Raw genomic sequence first — 26569 nt, 5'->3', positions numbered from 1 at the left:
GGCTTGTAGCTCAGGGCTACAGTCAGCAAGAAGGTATTGACTACGGTGAGACCTTTGCCCCAGTGGCAAGGCTAGAGGCAATTAGAATTCTATGTGCATATGCATCTTACATAAACTTTAAATTATTCCAAATGGATGTCAAAAGTGCATTTCTTAATGGAGTTATAAACGAGGAGGTTTATGTAAATCAACCTCCAGGTTTTGAGGACCCTAAGTTCCCAAACCATGTTTACAAACTCAAAAAGGCTCTGTACGGACTCAAGCAAGCACCACGTGCTTGGTATGAGAGGCTGACCGGTTTTCTGCTGACTAGAAATTACGTCAGGGGCAAAGCTGATACAACCTTATTCATTAAGAGAAAGGGTAAAGATACCCTGCTGGCCCAAATTTATGTTGATGATATAATATTTGGTGCAACTAACGAATCTATGTGCATGGAGTTTAGCAAACAAATGCAGACTGAGTTTGAAATGTCCATGATGGGAGAACTCAACTTCTTCCTCGGTCTTCAAATTAAACAAGGAAAGAATGGCATCTTCATCAGTCAAGCCAAATATGCCAAGGAGATATTAAAGAAATATGACTTGGAGAATTGCAAGCCAATATCCACTCCTATGGGCACTGACACTGTCCTCTGCGCTGACGAGAATGGTAAGTCAGTAGACAGCAAATTATATCGAGGTATGATAGGCTCTCTACTTTACTTAACAGCTAGTAGACCGGACATTCAGTTTTCAGTATGCTACTGTGCTAGATATCAATCTAACCCTAAGGAATCTCATTACATTGCTGTAAAAAGAATCCTTAGATATTTGCAAAGCTCAGTGAACGCAGGTCTATGGTATCCAAATACTCATGATTTTACACTCATCGGATACACTGACGCTGACTATGGACGGGACAAGCTAGAACGTAAAAGCACCTCTAGAGGATGTCATTTATTAGGAAGCTGTCTTGTATCCTGGTTCAGCAAAAAGCAGGCGTCAGTAGCCTTGTCTACCACTGAAGCTGAGTACATTGCTGCTGGTCATTGTGTTGCTCAAGTCCTATGGATTAAGCAACAGCTTGAAGACTATGGTGTTCAAACGAAGACAATTGAAGTCAAATGTGACAACAAAAGTGCAATTGATCTCTCAAAGAACCCAATTCAACACAACAGAATAAAGCATGTCAGCATCAGACATCACTTCATTAGAGACCATGTACTCAAGGGTGAGATCAAGCTGACCTTTGTCCCAACGGACGAACAGCTTGCGGATATCTTCACGAAGCCACTAGCCCGTGAGCAGTTCAGCATACTGAGAGAAGCAATTGGTATGTTTAATCCTCTTCAGTAAATTCCTGTGCTAAATGAATTTGAATGCTGAGTGAATTATTATGCTGAATGATTGATTGTTTGCTGAGTAACTCATCGAAACTGACTGAACATCAAATACTGAGTAAACTTGCACACTGAGTAAATTAGTTTAAACTTAAACTTTAAAATCATCCGTAAATGCAATACTGACCACTCAGAATATCAAACGCTTAGTATTCTACACGCTGAGTGTTAGATCCGTTAGAATGAATGCAAAAGCACGCGTATAGCCCTAGGATGACGTATTCGTCGTATGTGTCATAAATGCCAGGATCTTTGTCGGTACACAATCCCAAGGCAAAACTGACACATGGATTTGAATAAATCCACACTGCTCATTCCATCTATAAATAATGGGTAATTCCCCATTTTTTATTCTTTACGCTTAATCAAATTCTAAGGCAAAAGAAATTCCTTCTCTCTCAAGATCCTTCTAAACTTTCCCCATCCTCGAAAATGACTAAGGTTTCTTACAATACCTCTGGTGCCGGCCACCAAAAGACTAGCTCCGATGAACCTACTGGAAATCCCCCTACGCCGAGCAAGGGAAAAACTGGCCAAACCTCTGGTCAAGGAAAGACTGTGAAAGTTCGCACCTACTCCAAAGTTTTTGAGAACGTACGAGAATGGAAAGTTGAGCCCTCCAGATGGGTCTCAGAACACTTCGTACAGAACGAACAACCCTTCTGCGAATGGATTTCACAAAACGGCTGGACTGAGCTATTTTTCGGTTAGGGATGAAACCTATCCTGACCTAGTGAGGGAATTTTACCACAACCTCAAAGTTGCCAATGACAACACTGACTACCTGTGCACTGAGGTAAAAGGCAAAACCATCTTCGTCAACCCTCTCTACATAGGAAATCTTCTCAAGCTAAAAACTGAGGGAGCAAGGCTGAGAAGATCGGGAGATCAGGACAAAACTGACTATGTACACAACTTTTGCAAACCTGAGGGTCACTCAGGAGAAGTGTCAACTTCATCAATGGGTCAGCACCAGAAGATGGCTCACTACTTGCTGACCTACTTCATCTACCGGAAGATCAACTGCACTACATCAGCAACAAATTTCGAGCAGTGCTTTATATGGCACATGCTGACGTACACTCCCATCAACATGCCGGTCTTCCTCGTTGCTGGTTTCCTTCGAAGCACTGGCATGATGCGGCTTGGATCACTCATCACCAGAATCCTCATTGACCATAAGGTTGATCTTGAAGGTGAGGAGAAAAATCGAGGATCTGAGATAACAGCTGCCTCACTGAGAGCATTGAAGTTTGGACAGCCCTTGAAGAAAGGTAAAGCTGCTGCTGCTGGCCAAACTGAGGGAACTGCTGAGCCTAAGAAAGGGCGAAGGACTAAGGCCCCAGCTTCCCGCAAGAGGAAAACTGCTGAGACTCCTACCAAAAACATTGAGTCTCCGGCAAAGAGGCAGAAGTCAGCTGGTAAGTCAGCTGAGAAAAGAAGCAGGCAAGGTGAGCCTGGAACTGAGGAAGCTGCTGAGCAACCTCAGAAGAAGCAGAAGTCTTCAACATTGACTCCACTGAACGCCATACCTACGGACTTCATTGTACCGGGTGACTCTCACTTCACCCAGTGTCAAAGTACAGAAGCTGAGCATGATGAACATGAGGTTCAACTAGATGATCACTTCATCTCTCAAGTTGAGGAAGAACTTGATGGTGACAGTAATGAAGAAGAAGAAGAAGCCAGCGGTCAGGATGACACTGAGGGCTCTGAGGAAACAGCCAGTGAGATTGAGGTTGAGCATGCCGATACTGAGTTGGCTGCTGGAGTTGAGCAAGTACTCGACCAACACACTGTTGATCCAGCTGAAGAGCAAGCTGACCAGCCTCATACTGAGCAACAAGAATCTTCCCCTTCTCACTCAGGAGAACCTGATCATACTGACACTCCACCTCGTAGAAGGCGAAAGTTGGTCAAGGCCAGTGAGAAGCTAGTCAGTGAACCTCCAGTGCAAATACCAACTCTTCCTGACTTTGTCGTCTCAAAGACAACTAAGGACCCTTCTAGCGTCAAACTCAAGTTTTTCAAACGCCAATCCACTTCCACTACATCGGCGGTATTAGAAAAGCAAGCCTCTGTTTCTTCTTAACAGGAACATACCGACCCTAATTCTTCTGCAATATCAACCAGTCAGGTTGAGCCGTCTACTGTTCATGCTATTTCCTCAAGCATGGTGCTGACTCCACACACCTTTGCCGTCAGCACAGACAGTATTCGCATTACACCTTCTGCAACTCAACTCTCTGCCGATCAATCAACTATCCCTAAACCTCAAGTGCAGATTGAGAATACTATTCCAGTCACTGACCTGGTAACTCCTTTCACTCCTCTTCCTTCCGGTCATACTGATATCCCTGAAGGTTCACAAAGCCATCTGAATGCCACTGAGTCCGGCAAAAAGATCATTGACTCAGTGCAAGCATTAATTAGAGACCTTCAACATTCCACTTCTCCTGCTGCTGGATCTTCAATTCTTGAGACCACCCAGCTCTCCCAAGTCACTCAGCTTCTCAATGAAGTTAAGGGACTCAAGGATCTGCTGAACATCGTCTTATCCTTCCAAGCACAGCAAGCTAAGCAGGATTCAATTGCCAAGTTGGCTGAGATCCAGCTGATAACCGTGCAACATCTGAACTCTCTCCATCAACAAGTCCAGAAATTGTCAGCTGTGAACACTGACTATGCCACTTCATCTGAACTTAAAATGCTTTTTGCTCAGCTTCATACTGAGCAACTTAAGACCAACGAGCAAATGGTGTCGTACAGTCAGTGCTCAGTAGAGCAAATTGGTGAGGCTATAAGGTTGCTTAATCTGAATAAGCAAGAGATGGATACTAACGCAATGAAGCAGAACGAGATGATGACTCTCGCACAACAGACCTTCAATCACATTCGTCATAACAACATCCAACGTCAGTATTACGACACAGCTCTCTTAAAAACCTTCCACCAAATCTTTGCTGGCCTTACTGAAGCTCTTATCTGGCAAGGCAAAGCTCAAGTGTTCAGCGTAAATATGCTCAGTGCTGCTGATCTCAAAGTACCCGACGAGGTCTCAGCTGATGGAGTTGCCATTTTTGATGGCGTGAATGAAAGCGCTGAGAAGCTTAAGGAGCTATCCCAAGAACTGCCTCGCGCTGTATTAACTGATGCTTTCAGACTCCCTGAAGTTGACAAAACGGGGGAGAAAGAACATGCAGCTCGAGCTCATCATGAGCGAAGTCAGTCATCGCAGCACAAGAAAAAGAAATAGATAGGCTAGCTCAGTATAGGTTAAGACAATTGTAATCTATTTTGCCTTATCTATATATATGTTGCTGTGTAATCACTGACTTCTATCTATATATCATATTTGCATCTCTTATTCAAATCCTGAGTTATGATATATGTTATTAAGTACTGAGTCATCATGTATCTTTAATTAAATCAGCTATGTTTAATACTTGTAACATTTATTGACTAAATGATATGCTGATAACATGTTTGACATTGACCTATGTGTTTATAAAATATTCTGATAAGAACTCATTGAACAACAAATTACTCAATGCGCACTATATGACTAAAACTTCCGCTTAATACTGAGTAAATAGAATATGTTGATATAGCTGACCTATATCTGAAAACTGACCTTAGACTTACTCATTTAAACCTTTAAATGTTTTGAGTAAAACTAAGTCAGTAGCTCAACCCTTACGGGGGAGTTTGCTAAATTATACTAGGTCAACTATCATGGGGGAGCTCATACTGAGTTCCTCGCTGAATAGTTTTGCCAACATCAAAATGGGGGAGTTTGTTGAAACACCTTTCCACATAATTTTGATTTGACAAAATTGTTTAAGTATAATTTAAGATACATATTCTAAACACACTAAGTTTAAATGCTTTGATTTATTCTACTAATGTGTTTGTTCAATGTTGAGTTAAAACTGTTATAAGACATAAGGATTAAAAGGCCCAAGCCCAATACGGAAGCCAAGGCCCAAGTCAAACAACTCAGTACAACTCGGCCCGCGTATGTCAAGACGTTGCCGTTTTGAACAAAACGCAACTCAGCAAATGGAAGGATCTAGAAGACCTTCGGGAACAACTTTAAGATGAAGCTGCTGAGTAGTCTCGACAAAGCGTATAAGACAGCAGCTGGCAAAGCAAAACTTCCAGACAAAGTATTTCCCCTTTGGGCAAAGTTCAGACGACACAGTATGCTGTCCAGTTGACTTTACCATAAAAGGAGAGACAGTTTGCTGAGCTGACCGATGACAGAAGATACACAATTCTGATTGGCCGAGAGCTCTGAGCAAGTCAGGATGACAACGATATGTAGCCGTTTCCCTCCAACGGTTATTTCGAAATTCAAAATGACCGATGCCCAGACGTCTCTATAAATAGTGCCATCAGAAGCTTCACTCAACACAGAACTTGATCAAGCCATTACGCTGACCAAATTTCTACAAGTTCTGCAAGCAAAGAAGCAAAGCAAATTTCTTACACTACAATTCTTATATCTATGTAAAAGTCTAGAGTGATTGTTTCAATCGTCTAAACTGTCTTAGCAAATCTTTGTATAGGACAAAACACTTATCACTTCTAGAGATAGAAAGGAGAGGCTGAGTACTCGGTTTTAGTACTCAGCGAGAGATTAGGATTGAGTAGAGGTATAGAGGAAGGTACTCTTGTCATACTCAGTTGCTGATATTGTAAAAGGTTTGAGGCTCTACCTTTAAAGAGCTCAGTAGAGGATTCGAAATCTCGGAACGTGTTCCGGGGACAGGACGTAGGCTTAGAAGAAGCCGAACCTAGATAAATCTGCTGAGTGAAGTATTTCTTACCTTTAACTCCTTATTTATATTGCTTGCTTAAAATAACCAAAAACTGACCAAGTAAAGAGGTCAAGTTGAGTTGTGCGCGTTGAACGCCTGAGCTCAGGAATAGACTCTAAGTGCTATCTCCTGACTCAAGCTAAGAAACTGACCTAGTCACCAGTTGACTAAGCCAGTATCTTGCTGTTTACTCCACGCCGCTGTTAAAACCTTTTTCCTTAGAAAAAGAAGTCTGCCCTAATTGCGAAAAAGTTTAAATAGTTCCTAACCCCCCCTTGGAACTATACTTGCAACCCTACAAGGGACCAACAGTTGTTACCGCTCCGGTCGCCGGACCTGCATCGGGGGAGGCCCACGGTGTACACTCTGATGCTAAAGTTAGTAGGAGTATATATGCAGAGAGATAAAGTAGTGAGAGGAGGGACCTATACCTTCCCCTTATAGGGGTATTTATAGTGAATGTGATGGGCTTTAGAGGACCTTGGGCTTGATTGGCTTGGGCCTAGTGGGCCGTGCTCATATTCCGAATCAAGTAGTCCCCCCCTTTCAAGGGTCTGTCGAGTATTTATGTGAGGTTCAAAATATTCTATAGGTGGCTTATTAATAACAATGGCATCGCTTAAGACGGCCTATGAATAATTACGTCGTTTAGAACAACTTATGAATAAGTGCGTCATTTAGGACGGCTTATGAATAATTGCGTCGCTTAGGACGGCTTATGAATAATTGCGTCATTTAGGACGGCTTATGAATAAGTGCGTCGCTTAGGACGTCTTATGAATAATTGCGTCGCTTAGGACGGTTTATGAATAATGGCGTCTCTTGGGACGGCTTATGAATAAGTGCGTCATTTAGGATGGCTTATGAATAATTGCGTCGCTTAGGACGGCTTATGAATAATTGCGTCATTTAGGACGGCTTATGAATAAGTGCGTCGCTTAGGACGTCTTATGAATAATTACGTCGCTTAGGACGGCTTATGAATAATTGCGTCGTTTAGGACGGCTTATGAATAAGTGCATCGCTTAGGACGTCTTATGAATAATTGCGTCGCTTAGGACGGCTTATGAATAATGGCGTCGCTTGGGACGGCTTATGAATAATTGCGTCACTTTAGGACGGCTTATGAATAATGGCGTCACTTGGGACGGCTTATTAATGAGAATATAAACACGTCGAGGGATGGTCATCGAGGAGTAGATTAATATATATATACACGTCCGGAGATGGCCTTCGATAAATAAGTGAGTATGAACACGTCGAATGACGGTGTTCGAGAAATAAATAAACATATACACGTCCGGAGACAACCTTCGATAAATAAGTGAGTCTGAATATACGCATCCGGAGACGACCTTCGATAAATAAGTGAGTATATACACGTCGAATGACGGTCTTCGAGAAATAAATAAACATATACACGTCCGGAGACGGCCTTCGATAAATAAGTGAAGTTATACACGTCCGGAGATGGCCTTCGACAAATAGATAAATATACACGTCCCGAGACGGTCTTCGATAAATAGATAAAGTTATACACGTCCGGAGACGGCCTTCGATAAATAAGTGAGTCTGAATATACGCGTCCGAAGACGGCCTTCGACAAATAGACAAATATACACGTCCGGAGACGGTCTTCGACAAATAGATAAATATACACGTCCGGAGACGGTCTTCGACAAATAGATAAAGTTATACACGTCTGGAGACGGCCTTCGATAAATAAGTGAGTCTGAATATACGCGTCCGGAGACGGCCTTCGACAAATAAGTGAGTATATACATGTCGAATGACGGTCTTCGAGAAATAAATAAACATATACACGTCCGGAGACGGCCTTCGATAAATAAGTGAAGTTATCAACTTCCGGAGACGGCCTTCGACAAATAGATAAATATACACGTCCAGAGACGGTCTTCGACAAATAGATAAAGTTATACACGTCCGGAGACGGCCTTCGATAAATAAGTGAAGATATACACGTCCGGAGACGGCCTTCGACAAATAGACAAATATACACGTCCGGAGACGGTCTTCGACAAATAGATAAATATACACGTCCGGAGACAGTCTTCAAGAAATAAATATACATACACACGTCGAGGGACGGTATTCGAGCAATAAATAATTACATGTCCGAAGACGGTCTTCAAGAAGTAGATGACTATATACACGTCGGACGACGGTCTTCGATAAATGAATAAATAAACACACGTCCGGTGACGGTTTTCGAAAAGTAGATGGGTCATACATTTACGTCGCTTGGGATGACTTATGAATAACGATTGCATCGCTCGGGACGGCTTGTGAACAACACATATACCAGGAAAAACAACTTTCACCAAATAGATGGTGGTCTTATATCTTACATTTGTTGCTTTTAAGTATTTTGAACACCCGCATGCTCACAGGCTTGCTCTTGTGTTCATATTAATGTATGGTGACCCTATTATTCTTCATATATGTTGATCCACATTAAATAAAAGAGTATATTTCCAAATCCGTGCATGAAGAAACACATGAGTAGTCATGCCATAGTGGTCAAAATGGTGATAGTTTGCGTGAATGGTAGGAACATGAATTAAATTGGTATAGTGCAATTGAGGGCACGTACTTAGATAGGTAGAAAAACCATTTTGCCAAATATTATAGCATAAAGATGCATTGAGGTGTGCAGTTACATGAATCTTATCATAATTACCATAAATGTAGGAGAGTCCAGGGCATGTGTACCTTTTTAGAAGATGTGGATCAACTTTGACACTTAAAGGAGGATACAGATCCACTTCGAAGCTTCTTGAGGGTGTGAGTTGACCGGGGGATTCGACTCGAGATGGGTCGAACAGGGAGCTACCGATGCTGAAGCTTGATTGCAAACGGCGCCTTGAGATGAGTCGTGACTTCTAGGTGCTGCTAAGGAGCTTCAGAGATGATCGAAGGGGTGTCCGAATTTGAGAAGGACTTGAAGTTGAGTTTCCCGATCAGCGGGTGCCGATGTTGTGTTTCCTGAACCGATCAGAGGGTGTCTGACGTTGAGCTTTCTGAACCGATCGGAGAGAGCGTCTGATATTGAGCTTCCCGATGCGAGGGGATTCCGTGTAGGGGCTTCCGACTTTGATATATTCGGAGATGGTACCCGAATTCTGAAACATCTTGATTTTCAATTGCTGGAGATCGCTTTGACCAGAAATTCAATTGCAAGTGGACTTTTCAAGGTTGTCCTAGAAACTTGGCTACATGTTTAATGATGAGGGCTAGCTTTCGCAAAACCAACACACGACTTCGACCAGCTTGTCATGGATTCCAGAAGCTAAACGACACAGCAAATGGAAGAATACGAAGTGGAGGAGAGCTTCTGACTTCGGGCGAGTTGAACGGGAATCGGCTCTTGATTTTGGGAGTTGAAACGAGGAGCTTTTGATTATTGGGAGACCGATCTTGATGAGTCATCCGACTTCGAAGGCGATGCCCGATTGGGGGGCTCGATTTAAACGGCAAGCCTCGACGGTGGATTTTGGTCGTGAAGGTGATTGCCGACCATGAGGGATGATAGCTTCTGTCCTCGAGAGGCTTTAGTCGAGGAGCTTTTGACGTCTGGCGATGAGCCTTTTGACTTGTAGGAGAGCTTCCGACGTCGGGCGGTGAGCCCTTTTTTGTTGTAAAAGAGCTTTCGACTGCGATAGGTCAAAGATATTGGTCTGAAGGTTCAACCTTTGCTTCAGCAATTGCGAGGACGAGCCAGCTTTGAGGACGACCCATTTTATGAATAATTGGATTGTGATGTAATAACTAACAATGGTGTAATAATCTTCTGATGCTTTGAAATTTCTCATTGTATATGATGGTGATCATGTAAGTGTATGCATACCATGATGTGGCATGATTAGAGAGGTTAATTATTAGGTGATGCTTGTATAGAATTTTGCATTTCTTTCTAGATGCTCCTGAATACGTGTAGGCTTGCATGTAGAAGCCATTTGACTTGTGGCTGTATGCCATTCATAAAAGTTGGATAGGTGGACATGTATGATCGCCTTCAGTTTTTTAGTTGTCTGCTCTATAAGCTTTTATTGTCTTATCGTATTATCGACCATCAAACTAAGTCTTCTTCCTCCCTTTGCTCGGTATTCCTTGTGCAAAAAGGATGATATGCTAACTTTGAGGACGAGCTCTGCGTTCGACATGTCCAAATGATGCCGATCGATCTCGATAGGCATGAAGGGTCTAGATCTGCTTGTGTTGATTCGAGATGGTAGGTGCCAATTGCAAGGGCGAAATTTCGCCTCGACACAGCCGGATGAGGCAGATTAGCCTCGACGGGCATGGAGGATCCACATCGGCTCGACGGATTCACCTGGATAGGTCGGGAAGACGCTGATCGGCGTTCATAGATCCGGAGGGTGTAAATTATAATATTGACCACGCTACCTCTCTCCATATCTTCCAACTTCGAGATGACCCCATCGGAGGGGTTTGAACCACGGACGGGGAGCCTTGATTTTCAAACGACATATTCAGGAGTGCGGATCCAAGTTGAGCGGGGAGCGTCTAACTTCGGGAAGAAGGAGAGCTTTTCGACTTCAACCTTCAAAGCTTCTAATTTGAACTGAGCTTCCAACTTCAGAGGGTGTCCGATGTTGAGCTTTCCGAACCGAACGGAGGATGTCCGATGATGAACAGTGAATTGTCGACATTAAGAGAACAGCTTCCGACATGGAAACGGGAGCCTCCAATTTTGAGAATTTTGAGAAATTTGAGGGTGAGGCTGAATTTTGGATATGACGAACATAAGAGCTTCTTGAGTATGATTCTACGTTTTGCCTTCGATTTTAACTGTGACAGACAGCGAGGAGCTATATTCTGTCTTCGATTTCGAATGCGATAAAAAGCGAGGTGGAGAGACCACCATGAGTTGATCAGTTTCAAAATAAAATAATTGAGCCGCATCTGATGTTATTGAGTGGCCCACCAAGTGCTCCATTTGTCTTCCTTAAGTTGAAGACTCATTGATTGAATATGCAAAAACAAAAACCAAGTAACAGGTCCTAAGTTGTGCTGCCGAATTTGGAAGATGTAGGGAAATTTGAATGCAATGGATTCAAACCTCTAACGCATTCCAGAAATTCTGTAGCCTTTATCCGATTAGACAGAAGAAACCCAAAGGTCACTTGCTCTCCACCTTCACCGCACCAAATGATGAGGACCTTGGATCTTCATAGCCAGCCGGGTATATGAAGCGACGTTGTTACCGCTCCGGTCGCCGGACCTGCGTCGGGGGAGGCCCCCGGTGTACACTCCGATGCTAAAGTTAGTAGGAGTATATATAGAGAGATAAAATAGTGAGAGGAGGGACCTATACCTTCCCCTTGTAGGGGTATTTATAGTGAATGTGATGGGCTTTAGAGGACCTTGGGCTTGATTGGCTTGGGCCTAGTGGGCCGTGCTCATATTTCGAATCAATAGGTATGATCTCAACCTCAAGATTAAACTTTATATATTTTTCATTTGATAAATTATATATTGATATCACAATATAATAATCACGTTACACATGGTTCAATAAAGATAACCTCTCTCAAGAAAATAACCATCACTTCCATGTGGAACAACCAAGGAAGATCTATGGTGCACACACAATCAAACACTCGTATTGCACCTTGAATTGCAGACAAGGTTATAGTTGGTGCAATTGTTTCAAGTTGACAACAAATCTCTTCTATTAATCAGCTAACACGTGGAATCCTTCTTATCTAGAACATACATCCTATCATTCTATAAATAGAAGGGTACACAAAGTAGAAAAATGTAACATTGTCTTTGCATACTTATTTTTAGGGGTGAGCATGGTCCGGTTCGGTCCAAAAACCAAACCAAACCGTATTGGACCAAACCAAATTACCTCTATTTTTTAGGATCAAACCAAACCAAATTATAATTCAGTCTGGTCTAGATCGAACCGAATTATTTTGGTCCAATCCGGTTTGGTTCATATTTGGACCAAACAAAACACTAGAGACCTACAACTACTTGTGCCTTCACTAACTAAACAATTATGTAAAGACAATAATCAGACAATTAATTTTTCTTTTGTATATATAATTAGTTGAGAGAGAAAAAACATGTTTAATTGTTTTTTCTTTTCTATATATAATTAGTTAATTAATTTAAAACCTTAAAATTAAAAATAATACATATTGTATTTCGGTTTGGTTTTGTTTGGTTTTGGATCGGACCAAACCGAATCGAACCAAAAACCAAACTAGTTTAAAAATTAGGATCAAACTAAACCGAAATATAATTCGGTCCGATTTTATCAGTCCGATTTTTTCGGTCTTTAAGTTTTTGGTTTGGTTCTGCTCACCTATACTCATATTAGAAGGGGAGGAAATCCGTTGTCCCATTTAAATGTACTCTTTTATGTCACTTAAAAAAAAGGTTTTTTTTTTTTTTTAAATGTATGAGCCTTTTTAATTTATAAAATATATTATTTTAATTAAATAATAACTACTTTTTATAAGAAGAATATAGAAAGAGATACCGAAATGGTAATAACAAATTTTCTATGAAAAACCTTATTTAAAAATTGCTCTCAAAATATTGTAGATTTTTTTTTTATTTTTTTTATCAATAGATTTTATTATTATTAAATAATCACCATTGACGACTTCAAAAATGATATATTTTAAGAACTACTAATATTCTAAGCAACTTTAATTCTTCAACTTTTTTTTATTTTGAGATTATTTAGATGATGTTTGGTAAAGAGAGAGAAAGTTAATGTTTAGAAAGAGAAAGTTTCAAAAAGATGATTTTCGAAAATCGAAAATGTAGTTTCATAGCAAATATGACATTAAACAACTTTAAGGGCCCGTTTGTTTTACCTACTGTTTACTGTTGCTGTTTGTTGTTTACTGTTACGGTTTGCTGTTTGCTGTTACGGTTTGCTGTTTGCTGTTGGAAAAAGCTGATTTTCCAAAAAGCAGAGATTCTCTGCTTTTGTAAAAGGCTGCTTTTCGGGTGTAAAAGGCAAGCAGGAGACCACTAACCAAACACCTAATGCTGCTTTTCAATTGTAAAAGGCAAACAGGAGGTCACTAACCAAACGTCTAAAACTCTCCTTTTTGAAGTGAAAAGGCAAAAGGAGCCTGAAAAGGAGCAACCAAACGCCTCCAAATTCTTGAAATTTTTCATTTTCAGGTCGTTAAAGATGGTTTTAATAGCATTAATCTAAAAAGTCATTGTTTTCTTAAAAGTGAGAAACATCAATCCTCGTTTTGACGAAAAAAAAAAAACAACAATTCTTTATCTGAAAATTAGTAAAACCACAAATGTTTTATTTGAAATTTACCCTTTCAAGAATAAAACAACATTATTTTTCACTTCCATCACAATCCATTTGTTGCCCTTTCCTTTCTTTGTAATGGCCATGTTTTATTTTTTTTAATTATTATTACATATTCTGTTGTTATCTCAATACAATAATGTTTTTTACATTTTTTGTTGAGCCACACTATCATAATATTATTAAATTTAAGTGGTCACGTTTTTTAATTATTATTGGCCTAATCATAATATTATTAAGAGATAAGGCTTCCTTAACATAGACAGTCACAATTAATTTTACCCCTAACATTGACAAGTTTAGTCAATTGAAGAAATCATTTATCAAATTGTCTTCTCGATTATGAATCTTGTCATATTCGATCCGCATGTACTTCATTTATCACTCATTAGTAATAGATTACAAACATATGATAGTGGAAAATTTAAAAAATATGTATTGTATTTTGTACGAGTTGGAAAAAAATTCAAATATTTCACCAATTTTTTTTTTTTAAAATAATCTTGAATTCTATTATTAAATCATAAAAAGATATGAAATCTTTTTTTACAAGATTTATAACCGAAAGGACAGTTTGGTAAATTATTTCTCAAATTTTAACCTAATTTGTCAATCTTAATGGTAAAATCGCTATTGGCTAGCAACCTTAGAGGTAAAATTATCCCATTTTAAACATTAAGGGTAAATTGCTTCTGACTATAAACGTTATGAATATTTTTGCACCTTGTACCTTATTTTTTAACCTGTATTTTATTTTTTTTGAGGGGCATAAAGCTCATTTAGTCGTTGAACTATAGTATGAAAATCAATTAGTCTCTTATTTTATACTACCTCCATTTTATATTACATGTATTTTTAGAGATTTTTTTGTTTCATATTATATTTCATTTTATAGGATCAGTGCATGTTAAGTCATCTTTTTTTCCTGCTATAAAACGTGGAATTACGGAAATTAATTAAAATAATGCATTTATTATAGAATCAATAAATATTGGAATCAATAAATAAGAGACAATAATGTTTTTTTCTCTAATATCCTTAATTTATCTACAATTTTTTAAAAAGACATGTAATATGAAACTGAGGGAGTACTAATCAACCATTAAACCCTTCAAAACACTATAATCAATTAGCCCCTTATTTTATACTAATCAGCCATTAAACCCTTCAATTATTGGATTTCCATCAAATCAGCCCTTCACCTACTGAGTCAACCTCTCGCGCTAAATTCTAAAGAAATATTACTTCTTAGATTTCTTTTTTGTAAAGCTTTTAGATTTCTTTTTGCAATTTTCAAACTTCTAGATTTTCATCAAAATAATGGTTTTGTTGCTTTTTTTTTTTTTTTTAAATGGATAGAAAAAATGGAGATAGAATGGATAGAATGAGTTAAAATAATATAATTACCCTTCATAAAATAAAATTAGATTTTCGTTTATATATTTGTAGTCATGAGAACTCACAAACTAAAATAGTATTTAATGTACTAGTAGTATTGAATCATTAATAGAATATAAAAATAAACAAAATAAAAATATTTCAAAAGGGCATTTTGGTAGGATTTTTTTTTCTATCCCTTCTATCCGGATAGCTTTTCCCTTATAAAAATACTCCCTTCGTACCATATTACGAGGGTGTTTGTTTCAGATTTTTGGAGGAACGTTTAACGTCTCACTCCAAACCACATAAAATATAACGTTTGGTTAAGTTTATATAACTGCAGCATTTAGCATTTTTTTTGGAAACTGCAGCGTTTTGGAGCTTCTATTTGGAACTTTTCATAAACAACTGTTTAAAGTTATTTGTTATTGACAAAATTATCCTTCTTATTTCCACAAAATATGTTTACTCTTTAACGCTATTTATATTTCTACAACATAATTATCGGAAGAACAAAGTTTTGTTGCGTTCAATAATTTTTTTTATTATTTTATATAGATTTTTTTTATTAATTTGTGTAACACATTTTTTATTTTATGATAGTATAATGTGCAAAAATACCCCTAACATTTATAACTATGAGCAATTTTACCCTTAACATCTAAAATTGTACAATTATACCCATAATGTTGGCAACCAATATCAATTTTACCCCTAATATTGACAAATTAGATGAAATTGAGAAATAATTTATCAAACTGTCTTATTGGTCATGAATATTATCGTCTTCACTTCACATGTGCACAATTTTATCATTATTAATAACACATCACAACTCGGTATCAGTTGAACCTGGCATCGCCTACGTTCGAAGTCAATTGCACCATAAAGTAATTGACGATTGTGCTCTCTCCGTAGTAATATCCTCCATGAAAATATTTTACACATGACCTTTCTTCTCCTTAAAGGATTGCTCATGTTTGGGCACCTTATTCTTATTAAGAACACTTGCCTCCTAGAAAGCTCCAAATAAATTGGTTAACTGTTATATCCAAGAAGATTAATTATGTACAAATGTTTAATGTATTATTAACCTGATTACAGGGCGGGTTCCAGTATTTTAGAAACAGGGCCGGTCCTGATTTTTTTTATGGGCCTAGATGAAAAAAAGATAAAGAAGTTCTTAATAAAAAAAATTGTTCTTAAAAGTTTAAAATAGAAATTTGAACCTATTTTACATCTAAAATATCATATTATTTTGGTCATTTAAAAAAATTTCTATATATACAGTTAAAAACAATTTGAGACCATTTTGGCTCAGGTCCTAGGCGATCGCACTCATGACCTATGTTCAGGGTTGGTCCATGAACATTTGAGCATTTTTATGATTTATTGTCCTACTAGATTATAATTTTCATTTTGAATTTGTAAAAATATTCAGCATAAAAAATTTGATCGGTACAGATTGTTATGTAATTAACTCAATATGTTTTATTACAAAAAAAAATATATTTTTTTATTAAATCACGTCATAAAACTCGAATACCGAGCTCATTCCATATAAGCCCCAAAAAAATATTATTTTTAAGGATAAGAAATGATTTGCGGTGGTCCATAACGTTTTGCGGTGGTCTATAAATATTCAGACATTCTTATAAATTGTTGTGCTACTAAATTATAATTTTCATTTTGATTTTGTAAAAATACTCACCATAAAAAATTTGATCGATACAAGTTGTTATGTAATTAACTCAATAGCATGAGTAAATTAGTAAAAATTAATTCTGTCCTAAAATATATTGTAACAAGTAAATTAATATATATTAGTCATTTTAGATTGAATATATATTAAGATTTTAGTTTAAGGAAAAAACTAAATTATAAAAAAATATTTATTAAAATTATATAAAACATATGAAAAATAAAGAAAAAAGAACAAATTACGAAAATCAGGAATAAAAGAAAATGAAAAATAAGAACTAAAACAAACAGTTCTAGAAATCAAAATCACACCCTCACAAATAGCTTCACTATGTTTTTACCATTCAATTTAGCAATATATTTTGTTATATATCCAAGTCTACATATTTTTAACCATTGCAATTTTAATAATTATCAAATTTGAAAAAAATTCCGATCGGAGGCCCCCGTAAGTCGGAGGCCCTAGACGGCCTCCCCTAGAGCCGGCCCTGTGTGATTACAAATACAACTGAAAACATACATAATTACAAATACAGCTAAAAAATACATAATATGTAAAAGAAAAAAGGTTAATACATACATGACATTGTATTTATTCATGTTGTCATATGTCTATATATCAAATAAACATCTAAATATATTTTCATATTTTTCGAATATAATAAAAATACCTCCACTTCACCTCCACCCAAGGCCGGTCTTGAGCATAGGCCGGAGGTGCGGCCGTCCAGGCCCAAGGCTAAAAGGGACCCAATTTTTTAAATTTTATTAAATATATAATATATATTTTTTTTTGTTATAAAAGTAGTTATAATACCCATTCAAATTTTAAAATGAATCAAATAATACGATATTTTAGGTTTAAAATTGACTCAAATTTCTATTTTAAACTTAAACCCGTTATCTCTAATTTTGCGTGGAACCCATAAAATATTAGGACCAATCCTGCCTTCATCCCACCTATATCAAATAAATACTCATAATTATCAGTGAACAACTCTTAATAATGTGATCACTAGACTAATAGAATTATATCAAATAAAACTTATCCTTCAAATAAAAGTATATTTAAGAAATTTCGCTTTGAAAATTAATTGGGAAAGATAGGTACGTAATTGTTCAGTTCAAAGTCAAGTCTTCTGTATTTATTGCTGGGCCCAAAAACAAACTTTTCAATCCATCTTCCAATTTCCAATTTCCATTGATGAAACTTTAGTTCCATTTCCAAAAAAAAAAAAAAAATGAAACTTTCAATTAATTTATTCAGAATTCTACCATTCATTTTAGGCTTTTCCATTACTGCCACACAAGCTCAGCCCACTTATCTCTACCACATCTGCCAAAACGCCACCGTTTTTGCCAGAAACAGCACTTACCAGACCAATCTCAACTTAACCCTCTCTTCTCTTTCTTTAAACGCAAATCGGAGTACCGGATTCTACAACACCTCCGCCGGACGAGACCCTAACGATGTCTTTGGCCTTTTTCTCTGCCGTGGCGATGTTACCACTGAAATTTGCCAAAATTGTGTAACATCGGCCGTGCCGGACATCAGCCAACGCTGTCCCGTCGAGGAAGATGCGGTGGTATGGTACGATGAATGCCTTTTACGGTACTCGAAACAATCGATTGTCTCGAGAATGAGTGACTCGCCGGCGGTGTATTTGCTGAATACGCAGAATATCAGTAATCAGAATGTTTTCAATCGTATACTGGCGACGAGTATGAGAGATGCGGCGGCTAGGGCTGCCACTGGTTCGTCGGGAGGGAAGAAGTTTGCGGTTAAACAAGCTAATTTTACGGCGTTAGAGACGCTTTATAGTCTTGTTCAGTGCACACCGGATCTGTCCAGCTCCGATTGTAGACGGTGTCTCGATATAGCAATCTCGCAATTGCCGGCGTGTTGTGACGGGAAACGAGGAGGACGAGTATTGGCACCTAGTTGTAATATTCGTTATGAGGTTTACCCATTTTATAATGTTTCGAATGTTGAGGTGCCTCCTTCGCCACCGCCTCGCTCGCCGGAGATTCTTTCTCCGCCGCCTACGGGTTCTGTCGCCACAGGTATGGGTTTTGTTTTTACTCTACTGTTTAAGTTTGGTTGGATAAGTGGTTTAGTTTAATTCCACGTGGCTGGGTGGGATAATTTAATTAATTAACCTTTAAATATTAAATATTAATTATCCTAATCCTTGCGTAGTTAGTGGGTTGCAAGTCAGTAAACATGTCCATGGCCGGGCTGCGCCGGGTTCGGGTCGGGTGTGACGGGTTTTGTGTAAAAATGGTTATTCCAAGCCCAGTTCAGTCCACTATTAATTTAAGCGACCCAGACCGGGCTGAGTTTGATTTAAAAATCAAATCACAAACCCCATCAATATAAACCCACCTAAAAAATATACATATTTTTTAATTATAAAAAATCAAATTTATACTTAAAAATAAATATTTAATTATAAATATATAAATTTCCTAATTAATATTAATAAGACCGGCCGGGCTGGGCCGGCCCGTGATATTTTCATAAGTCCCAAGCCCGGCCCAAGGGACACGGGCTTGGGCGGGCCGAGCGGGTACATGGACCCGTGGACAGGTCTATAGGGGTGTGCATCGGTTCGGTTTAAACCGCATACCGAACCGATTGAATTCGGTTTTTTTAAATAATTCAGTTCGGCATCGGTTTTAATCTTAAGTGTATTTTGTATTCGGTTCGGTTCGATTTGACAAAAAATATAAAAAAAAAGAACCGCACCGAATTACACATATTTTACATTCTTTTATATATATACACATATATTTGATTTTACAAGTTTATTTTTTTTTTTATTATTGTTGAGATAATAAGCCAATATAGATATATTTTAGAAGTATTTCAATTTTTGTTGTTGTTGAGGTAAATTTTCATGAGAAAATATAGTGATTTTTATTTGTTATTTTTTATTTGCAACTTAATTCGGTTTGTTCGGTTTAAACCAAACCGAACCTCATATTTCAGTTCGGTTTTAATTCAGTTTTACCTATTATTCGGTTTGGTGTTAGTGTGAATTATTTTGATCATTTCGGTATTCGGTTTTTTCGGTTCGGCTCGATTTTCTACCGATGCACACCCCTACAAATAGGGCTGTAATCGAACCGAGCCGAGCTTTGGCCTGTTCAAGCTCTGCTCGCTATAAAATTAACGAGCTCGAGCCCGAGCCGAGCTTGCTATAAAATTAACGAGCCGAGCCTGAGCCGAGCTTTGGCTTGCTCAACGAGCTTGAGTCGAGCTTCGAGCTTGTTTCGAGCTCAAAATCATTTTTTGGACTTGGTTCATTAAGAAAATTATCTAACCATGAATTGTTTGTGAGTAAATTGTTAATTATATTTGTGAAGTTTGCTCGCAAATAACTCTTTAATTGTGTACATAAACAAGCTCACAAGCAAATTTCGTGAATAAATAAACAAGATGCTTACAAATAATTCGTCTGGTACTCATTTATTATGTTTGTGAACGAACTCATCTAATAGCAAATGAAATAATATTAAGTTTAGATATTTGTGAACTAACACAAAACTATATAGTTTTCTACAAAACTAAAATTTGTTCATAAATGTTCTAATCGAGCCTTCTCACGAGCTTTGGCCTGCTCAAGCTTGACTCATTTATGAACCGAGCCAGTAAATCGTGTTCACGAGCGGCTCGTTTACAAATCGAGCCGAGTCGAGCCGAGCTTTTATCGAGCCGGAGCAGGCTACCGTGAGACAAAAGATCTTCTTTCTAAAGAGATTCGATTCGGAACTATTATATGTCCAAGGTCCAATATTGGAATAATTTCAGAGGTTTTCCTTGACTTTGTCCGTGTCAACAAACAATTCGAAATGCCTCGACTTTTTTAGAACAGGTCCGAGTCAAATAGCAATGATTTGAAGCACTTCTTTTTACACTATTTCGGAAACCCAAGGACTCAATCGTATGGATATGTAAAATACAGGATTTCCAATCCTAGCAGGAAAAGGAGGGAAACGGATACTCAGCCGATCACCGAGCCGCTCATGAGCGGCTCTGTTCATTTAAAGCCCTACCTACAAATCCTTCATCAAATTCAAGGTTAAATATAGTAAAATAAATAAATTTGTGAGTCAATTTTTTTTTTTTTTTATAAAAACAAAATACTATGGTTTAATTTAAAAAATCAGATCTTATATATACAGTAAAACCTTCATAAATTAATACTCGATAAATTAATAACCTTTTTAAAATAATAATTTCTTCTGGTCCCGATTTGGACTAGTTCAGTAAATTAATATTCGATAAATTAATATTTGTATAAGTTAATAAAATTTCACGATCCCAATATTATTAATTTACAGAGGTTTTACTGTATAGTGACTTCTTAATTGGTCCAAATTGTTCTCCAAATTGTTCAGTTTTTTAGATTAGCCATGATAATAATTTTTGAGAGAATATCTAAGTTGCAAACTGCACGTACAAACCACATACCTCTATTCTCAAGTTCTAAAACTGTGAGACTGTGTTTGAAAAGAAAATCAAATCACAAAGTCGTTATTTTTTACTTTATCCTAATTTTAGGGATAAGCTATCAAAGTAGCCTCAAAATTTTTGGGGGAATTGTCATTTTAATCTCAATGTACAAAATAACATAATTTTAACTTAATGTTTGTGAAATAGTACCAATTTAGTGTTAGGCAACGGAACTTGATGTCTCAGTATTTGTCAAATTGTATCACTTTACCCCGAGTTTCGTCACTCAAGGGTAAATTGTACCATTTCACGAATGCTGAGATTAAAATGATTTTGTTTTTGTACGTTGAGACTATTTTGATACGTTATTCCTTAATTTTATATAGGAAGTGAAAGTGGGGGCGGCATCTCAACAACAACAATTATAGCAATTGTGGCTCCAATCTCCGTCTCTATTTTACTTTTCTGCATGGGCTGCATTTTTATTCGGAGGAGGGCGAAAAAGAAGTACAACACTGTACCAGGCGATTCTTCCGGTGAAAAAATTTAAATTCACAACTTAATACTTTAGTATTGATGAAATTACAGATGTTACGGGGACTAGTATCCTTGTCTTTGTGCGGTGTAGCTATCTATAGTACTGCATTTTATGATCTCGGGTATGTTTGATTATAGGTGTAAATGAAATAACAACTGCCGAGTCCTTACAAGTTAACCTGAACACGATACAAGTGGCAACAAATAATTTCTCGGAGGATAACAAGCTCGGAGAAGGCGGATTTGGAGAGGTTTACAAGGTAATTAAACAATCTATGCATATTTTTATAAGGGTAAAGCACAAATATATATAGTTTTATGGTTATTGGAGGAGAACAATTATATATTCTACGTATAAAACCGTTCAATTTTAGTACTAATGTTTTATAGATTGAGAAATTTTAGAATCCAGTTGTTTTGGGGAATAAATTTAGATATCATTTATAAAATTGTGCAATATTAGCACGTTCCACGAGGACGCCATCAGAGCTTAGGTGGAACCAGTCTTATAAAAGTCACTAGGCGCTAGTCGGACGGACAAGACCCCTGAAAATTAATCGGATTTGTATTTTTCTATATTTTAGATTTATATTAAATAAATATTATATAAACACATTTAAAATATAAATTATACTATCAAAAAATAATAATAAATATTAGTATATAATAGAAAAATATAAATATTACCGATTTTATCCGATTAAACTGACTTGTCCCCCTAACTGACATGACCAATTTTACCCGACTTGACCTATTTGAACCGCCTAGGCGGAAGAAAATCGGACTCCCGACTTATGCTGACCATTTATACATGATCTGATCAATATTGTAAATATCACCTATATATCGCCGACTAGTCGCCGACTTGACCGATCTTTGCAACACTGGGTGAAACATACATTGAACTAAATTAATGTAAAATGGGATTTTGTTCGATCTACTATTCATGGATTTTAAAATTGTTATATCTACAAAGCATTAATGCTAACGTTTTATATTTTTATAGGTAAAGTTGAAATTTATTCTCCCTTAAAGCATAGGGCTAACTTTGTACCTTGTGCATATGTTATCGGAAATTAGCTTTTGTTGGATCGGGCATTGATGATTATAAAATTGCTGCATTTATACAATGTTAATGTTAAATATTGCACGGTTTTATACGTGGAACTTAAATTCTCAGGGACTACTTCCTAATGGGCAAGAAGTTGCAGTTAAGAAGCTATCAAGAGGCTCTTCGCAAGGTTCGGAAGAATTCAAGAATGAAGTTTTGTTGTTAGCCAAGCTACAACATAGGAATCTCGTAAGGCTGCTCGGATTTTGCTTGGAAGGAGAAGAGAAGATACTCGTTTACGAATACGTGCCAAACAAAAGCCTCGACTTCTTCCTTTTTGGTTCGGATTCTTCCTTGTCCTTTAGCAGGCTACAATGCATAAATAACCGTTTAGAATACATAGATCGCATACTATTATTATGACATGATAACCCATTTTGATACTCCTAATCAAGCCTAACTCGAGTGCTCGATTGATGAATTTGCAGATGAGGAAAAACGAGGACAATTGGACTGGTCTAGACGTTACAAAATTGTAGGAGGAATTGCTAGAGGAATTCTTTATCTTCATGAGGATTCTAGACTAAGAATTATACACCGTGACCTTAAAGCTAGCAATATTCTGTTAGACAGCGAAATGAATGCAAAGATTTCGGATTTTGGTATGGCTAAGATTTTTGTAGTGGATCAAACTCAAGGAAACACAAGTAGAATTGTCGGAACATAGTAAGTTTGTCAACTTCCTTATTCTGTTGCTTTGTCCGCCTAGTTTGACAAATTTATGTTAATATATGTTGTTTTTTGATTTTAAAGTTTGTACGAAATTTTTTGATTTTAAAGTTTGTACGAAATTTTTTGATTTTAAAGCGTTTGACGTTTTTGAAATGTTTCAAGAAATGAAATTCTTGGAAACTTAAATGAAACATTTCATCTTTCTATAGTCTAAAATTTAAAACTTTGCTCCTTTCTTATGTTCATTTACAAATAGTGTTTCCCGATTTTCGTTTAGTTTGATTAGACGTTAACCTAATAATCTGTTTTTCTTTTTATGTTTTGTAGTGGATACATGTCACCGGAATATGCAATGCACGGCCAATTTTCGGTGAAGTCCGACATGTACAGTTTTGGAGTCTTAGTTCTTGAAATTATATGTGGAAAGAAGAACAGTTCTTTCTATCAGACAGATGGTGCTTATGACCTTGTAAGCTATGTAAGTAGCAATTTCTCCCCATCTAAACTACCATTTTTACGGTGCTTAATTTTGAGTCGGATTATCAATTTCTGATATGACAACATGATTTACAGAAATAACCCGCATAATACGACCTATTTGACAAGATTAATTTTTGCTACATTACATCATATATAATCACATCGATTTTATAGTTACCATTCATTTTTGTTGCATCTACATCATATATAGATGAGAATTATTGACAAGATTCGTTGAAAAATAGTAAAATTAAAGGATAAATATTATATTCATGGCCCCTGAATTATACTGCTTCTAACATTATGACCTCTAAACTTCAGTTCTATACATAAAAAATCCTTAAATTTTACATCATTGTAACATTAAAATCCAAATCAATAAAAAGTTTATTAACACCTTAATGAAATGATGAGGGAAAATAGGTATTTAACCATAGTTTAAGGTTAAACGGGAAAAAGAGAGTCAATGATGCAGTTAAACTTCTCCAGTTCATCAAATTTTTTTTTTATAGACTGCTAAACTTAAGGTCTGTTTGCTTCAACTATTAGCTAATAGATGTTGTTGTTAGCTGTTTACGGTTGCAAAAGATGTTTGCTGTTGTTGATAACTGTTTATTATTATCTGTTTACTTAGTAAGGTAAATTATATACGTGGTCTACAATGGAAAGGGAGAGAGATTGAAAGCTTTTAGAGAACAGTTAGAGAGAAAAATGAAAAGGGAGAGAGAGATTGAAAGCTTTAAAGAGAGAGAACAGTTAGAGAGAGAGATTGAAAGCTTTTAGAGATTGAAAGCTTTAAAGAGAAAGAACAGTTAGAGAGAGAGATTGAAAGCTTTTAGAGAGAGAAGAGTTAGAGAGAGAAATGGAAGGGAGATAGGGAGTAGGTTCTATTTTTTTCAATTTGGAAGTGACGAGGGTATTTTAGTAATTCTATATTAGGGATATGAATTTTTTACTTTTAAAGTGGTTAAAATGATGACATGGCAACGTTGACTTGTGTTGACCGGTCACAAATACCGGTTGTACACTTTAGTGGGAGGTCACCAGAAGGTTTTACACTTTAGCGTGCAAAATTAAAGGTTGTACACCAAAGTGTGACAACTGGTAAAGGTTGTACCCTTACTTAGTAGTGTTTGGTAATTATGTTGAACTGTTGCTGGTAGTATGTAAAATTTAAATTAATTAACAAATAAGTTATAAAATAAAAATATATTATACAAATTAATAAAAATAATCTAAATAAACAAACAAATAAATAATATCATATTTTATTGAATGCAGCAAAACCTTATCCTTTCGACAATAATATTATAGAAATAGAAATAATGTTAAAAGAAGAAATATATTTTCTAGGAATAAGAAGGATAATTTTGTCAATATCAATCAACTTCATACAGTTATTTATGAAAAGCTTAAAAAAGAAGCTTTTCGTGAAATGTTCAAAAATCAACTGTTTCTATTAAAAAAAAACGCTAAATGCCACTGTTTTGTAAACCCCCAAAAAACCTCTGCAGGTGTGGAAACATTGGAGGGAGGGGACACCTATGAAAGTATTGGATCCAGTTTTGGAAGATTCATATTGAAGAAATGAAGTGTTAAGATGTATCCAAATTGGGTTATTATGTGTTCAAGAAGATCCGGTTGATAGACCTACAATGGCTACTGTTGTTCTTATGCTCAATAGTTATTCTGTAACTCTTCCAATGCCTCAGAAGCCAGCTTTCCATTTTCATAGCGGATCAGACCAGAGTATGCGGATGAAAGGTTTGGAGTCAGATACATATTCCACTACTAAATCAGCAGTGTCGGGATCCGTGGATGAAGCATCGATCACTGAAGTGTATCCTCGATAAAGATATGAATAAATATTCATCTGAATCGATGGATTCTATATCGACATTTTCTTCGATTATTTGTTTCATTTTTGAAAGGACGTTGTTTTAGGTTTTTCTTAAACAGATTAAGAAGTCACTGAAATGTATTAGTTATAATGTTGTTTTATTAGAATATCTCTATAAATATTTTGAGAATGTCATATATTTTATTTATTTGTTGTAAAATACGTTAAACATAGCAATATATTTGGAAAGAAAATTATAAATACGTTATTTTAGGTTGTATCCTGGAGACGATCATCTATAGTAACGAAATTTATCTTAAAAAGACTCTTAATATAGGTATTAGATTTGTCTAACTCTATTTTATGATTCTAGTTTTACTGTTCATACATTTTTTTTTTGTATTCATTTCATTTGTTTGATTAATCACATCTAATTGTACATCCATATTCAATAGGTCGAGCTTCAACTCGGAAAAAAAATATGCCCAACAATACACACATACTTCAATTGGGAAAAAAATGTGCCCAACAATACACACATAGTTTTTACATTGTTAGTTACCATTAGATTTATGATCATAAATCTAACATTTAAGATGGTTTTAGAGGATGGTTGTTTCAGCTTTTCGGAGTAACATTTAGCGTTTCACTCCAAACCGCAAGAAATATAGCGTTTGGTTAGGTTTATATAACTGATGCGTTTAGCATTTTCTTAGGATACTGCAGTGTTTTGGAGCTTTTCACGAAAATCTCATTTTTAGAGTTTTTCATGAATAGTTGTTTATAGTTATTAATTATTGACAAAATTATCTTTCTTATTTTATAATTTATTTGTTGATTAAT

General features: G+C 36.6%; 1 protein-coding gene across 1 annotated transcript; it reads left to right on the top strand.

Moving 5' to 3' along the window:
- The first annotated feature begins 17827 nt into the window (after positions 1-17827).
- On the top strand, positions 17828-26006 carry LOC136232289 (cysteine-rich receptor-like protein kinase 10). The gene is made up of 7 exons (XM_066021349.1): positions 17828-18691; positions 21473-21622; positions 21762-21883; positions 22804-23014; positions 23163-23400; positions 23734-23884; positions 25401-26006. The coding sequence occupies exons 1-7, from the start codon at positions 17869-17871 to the stop codon at positions 25467-25469; spliced, it is 1764 nt and encodes a 587-aa protein (XP_065877421.1). The 5' UTR covers positions 17828-17868; the 3' UTR covers positions 25470-26006.
- The last annotated feature ends 563 nt before the right edge of the window (positions 26007-26569 follow it).

The sequence above is a fragment of the Euphorbia lathyris genome, chromosome 6, assembly GCF_963576675.1.
Source record: "Euphorbia lathyris chromosome 6, ddEupLath1.1, whole genome shotgun sequence".
Lineage (NCBI taxonomy): Eukaryota > Viridiplantae > Streptophyta > Magnoliopsida > Malpighiales > Euphorbiaceae > Euphorbia > Euphorbia lathyris.
This window is presented reverse-complemented; position numbering and strand designations above follow the sequence as displayed.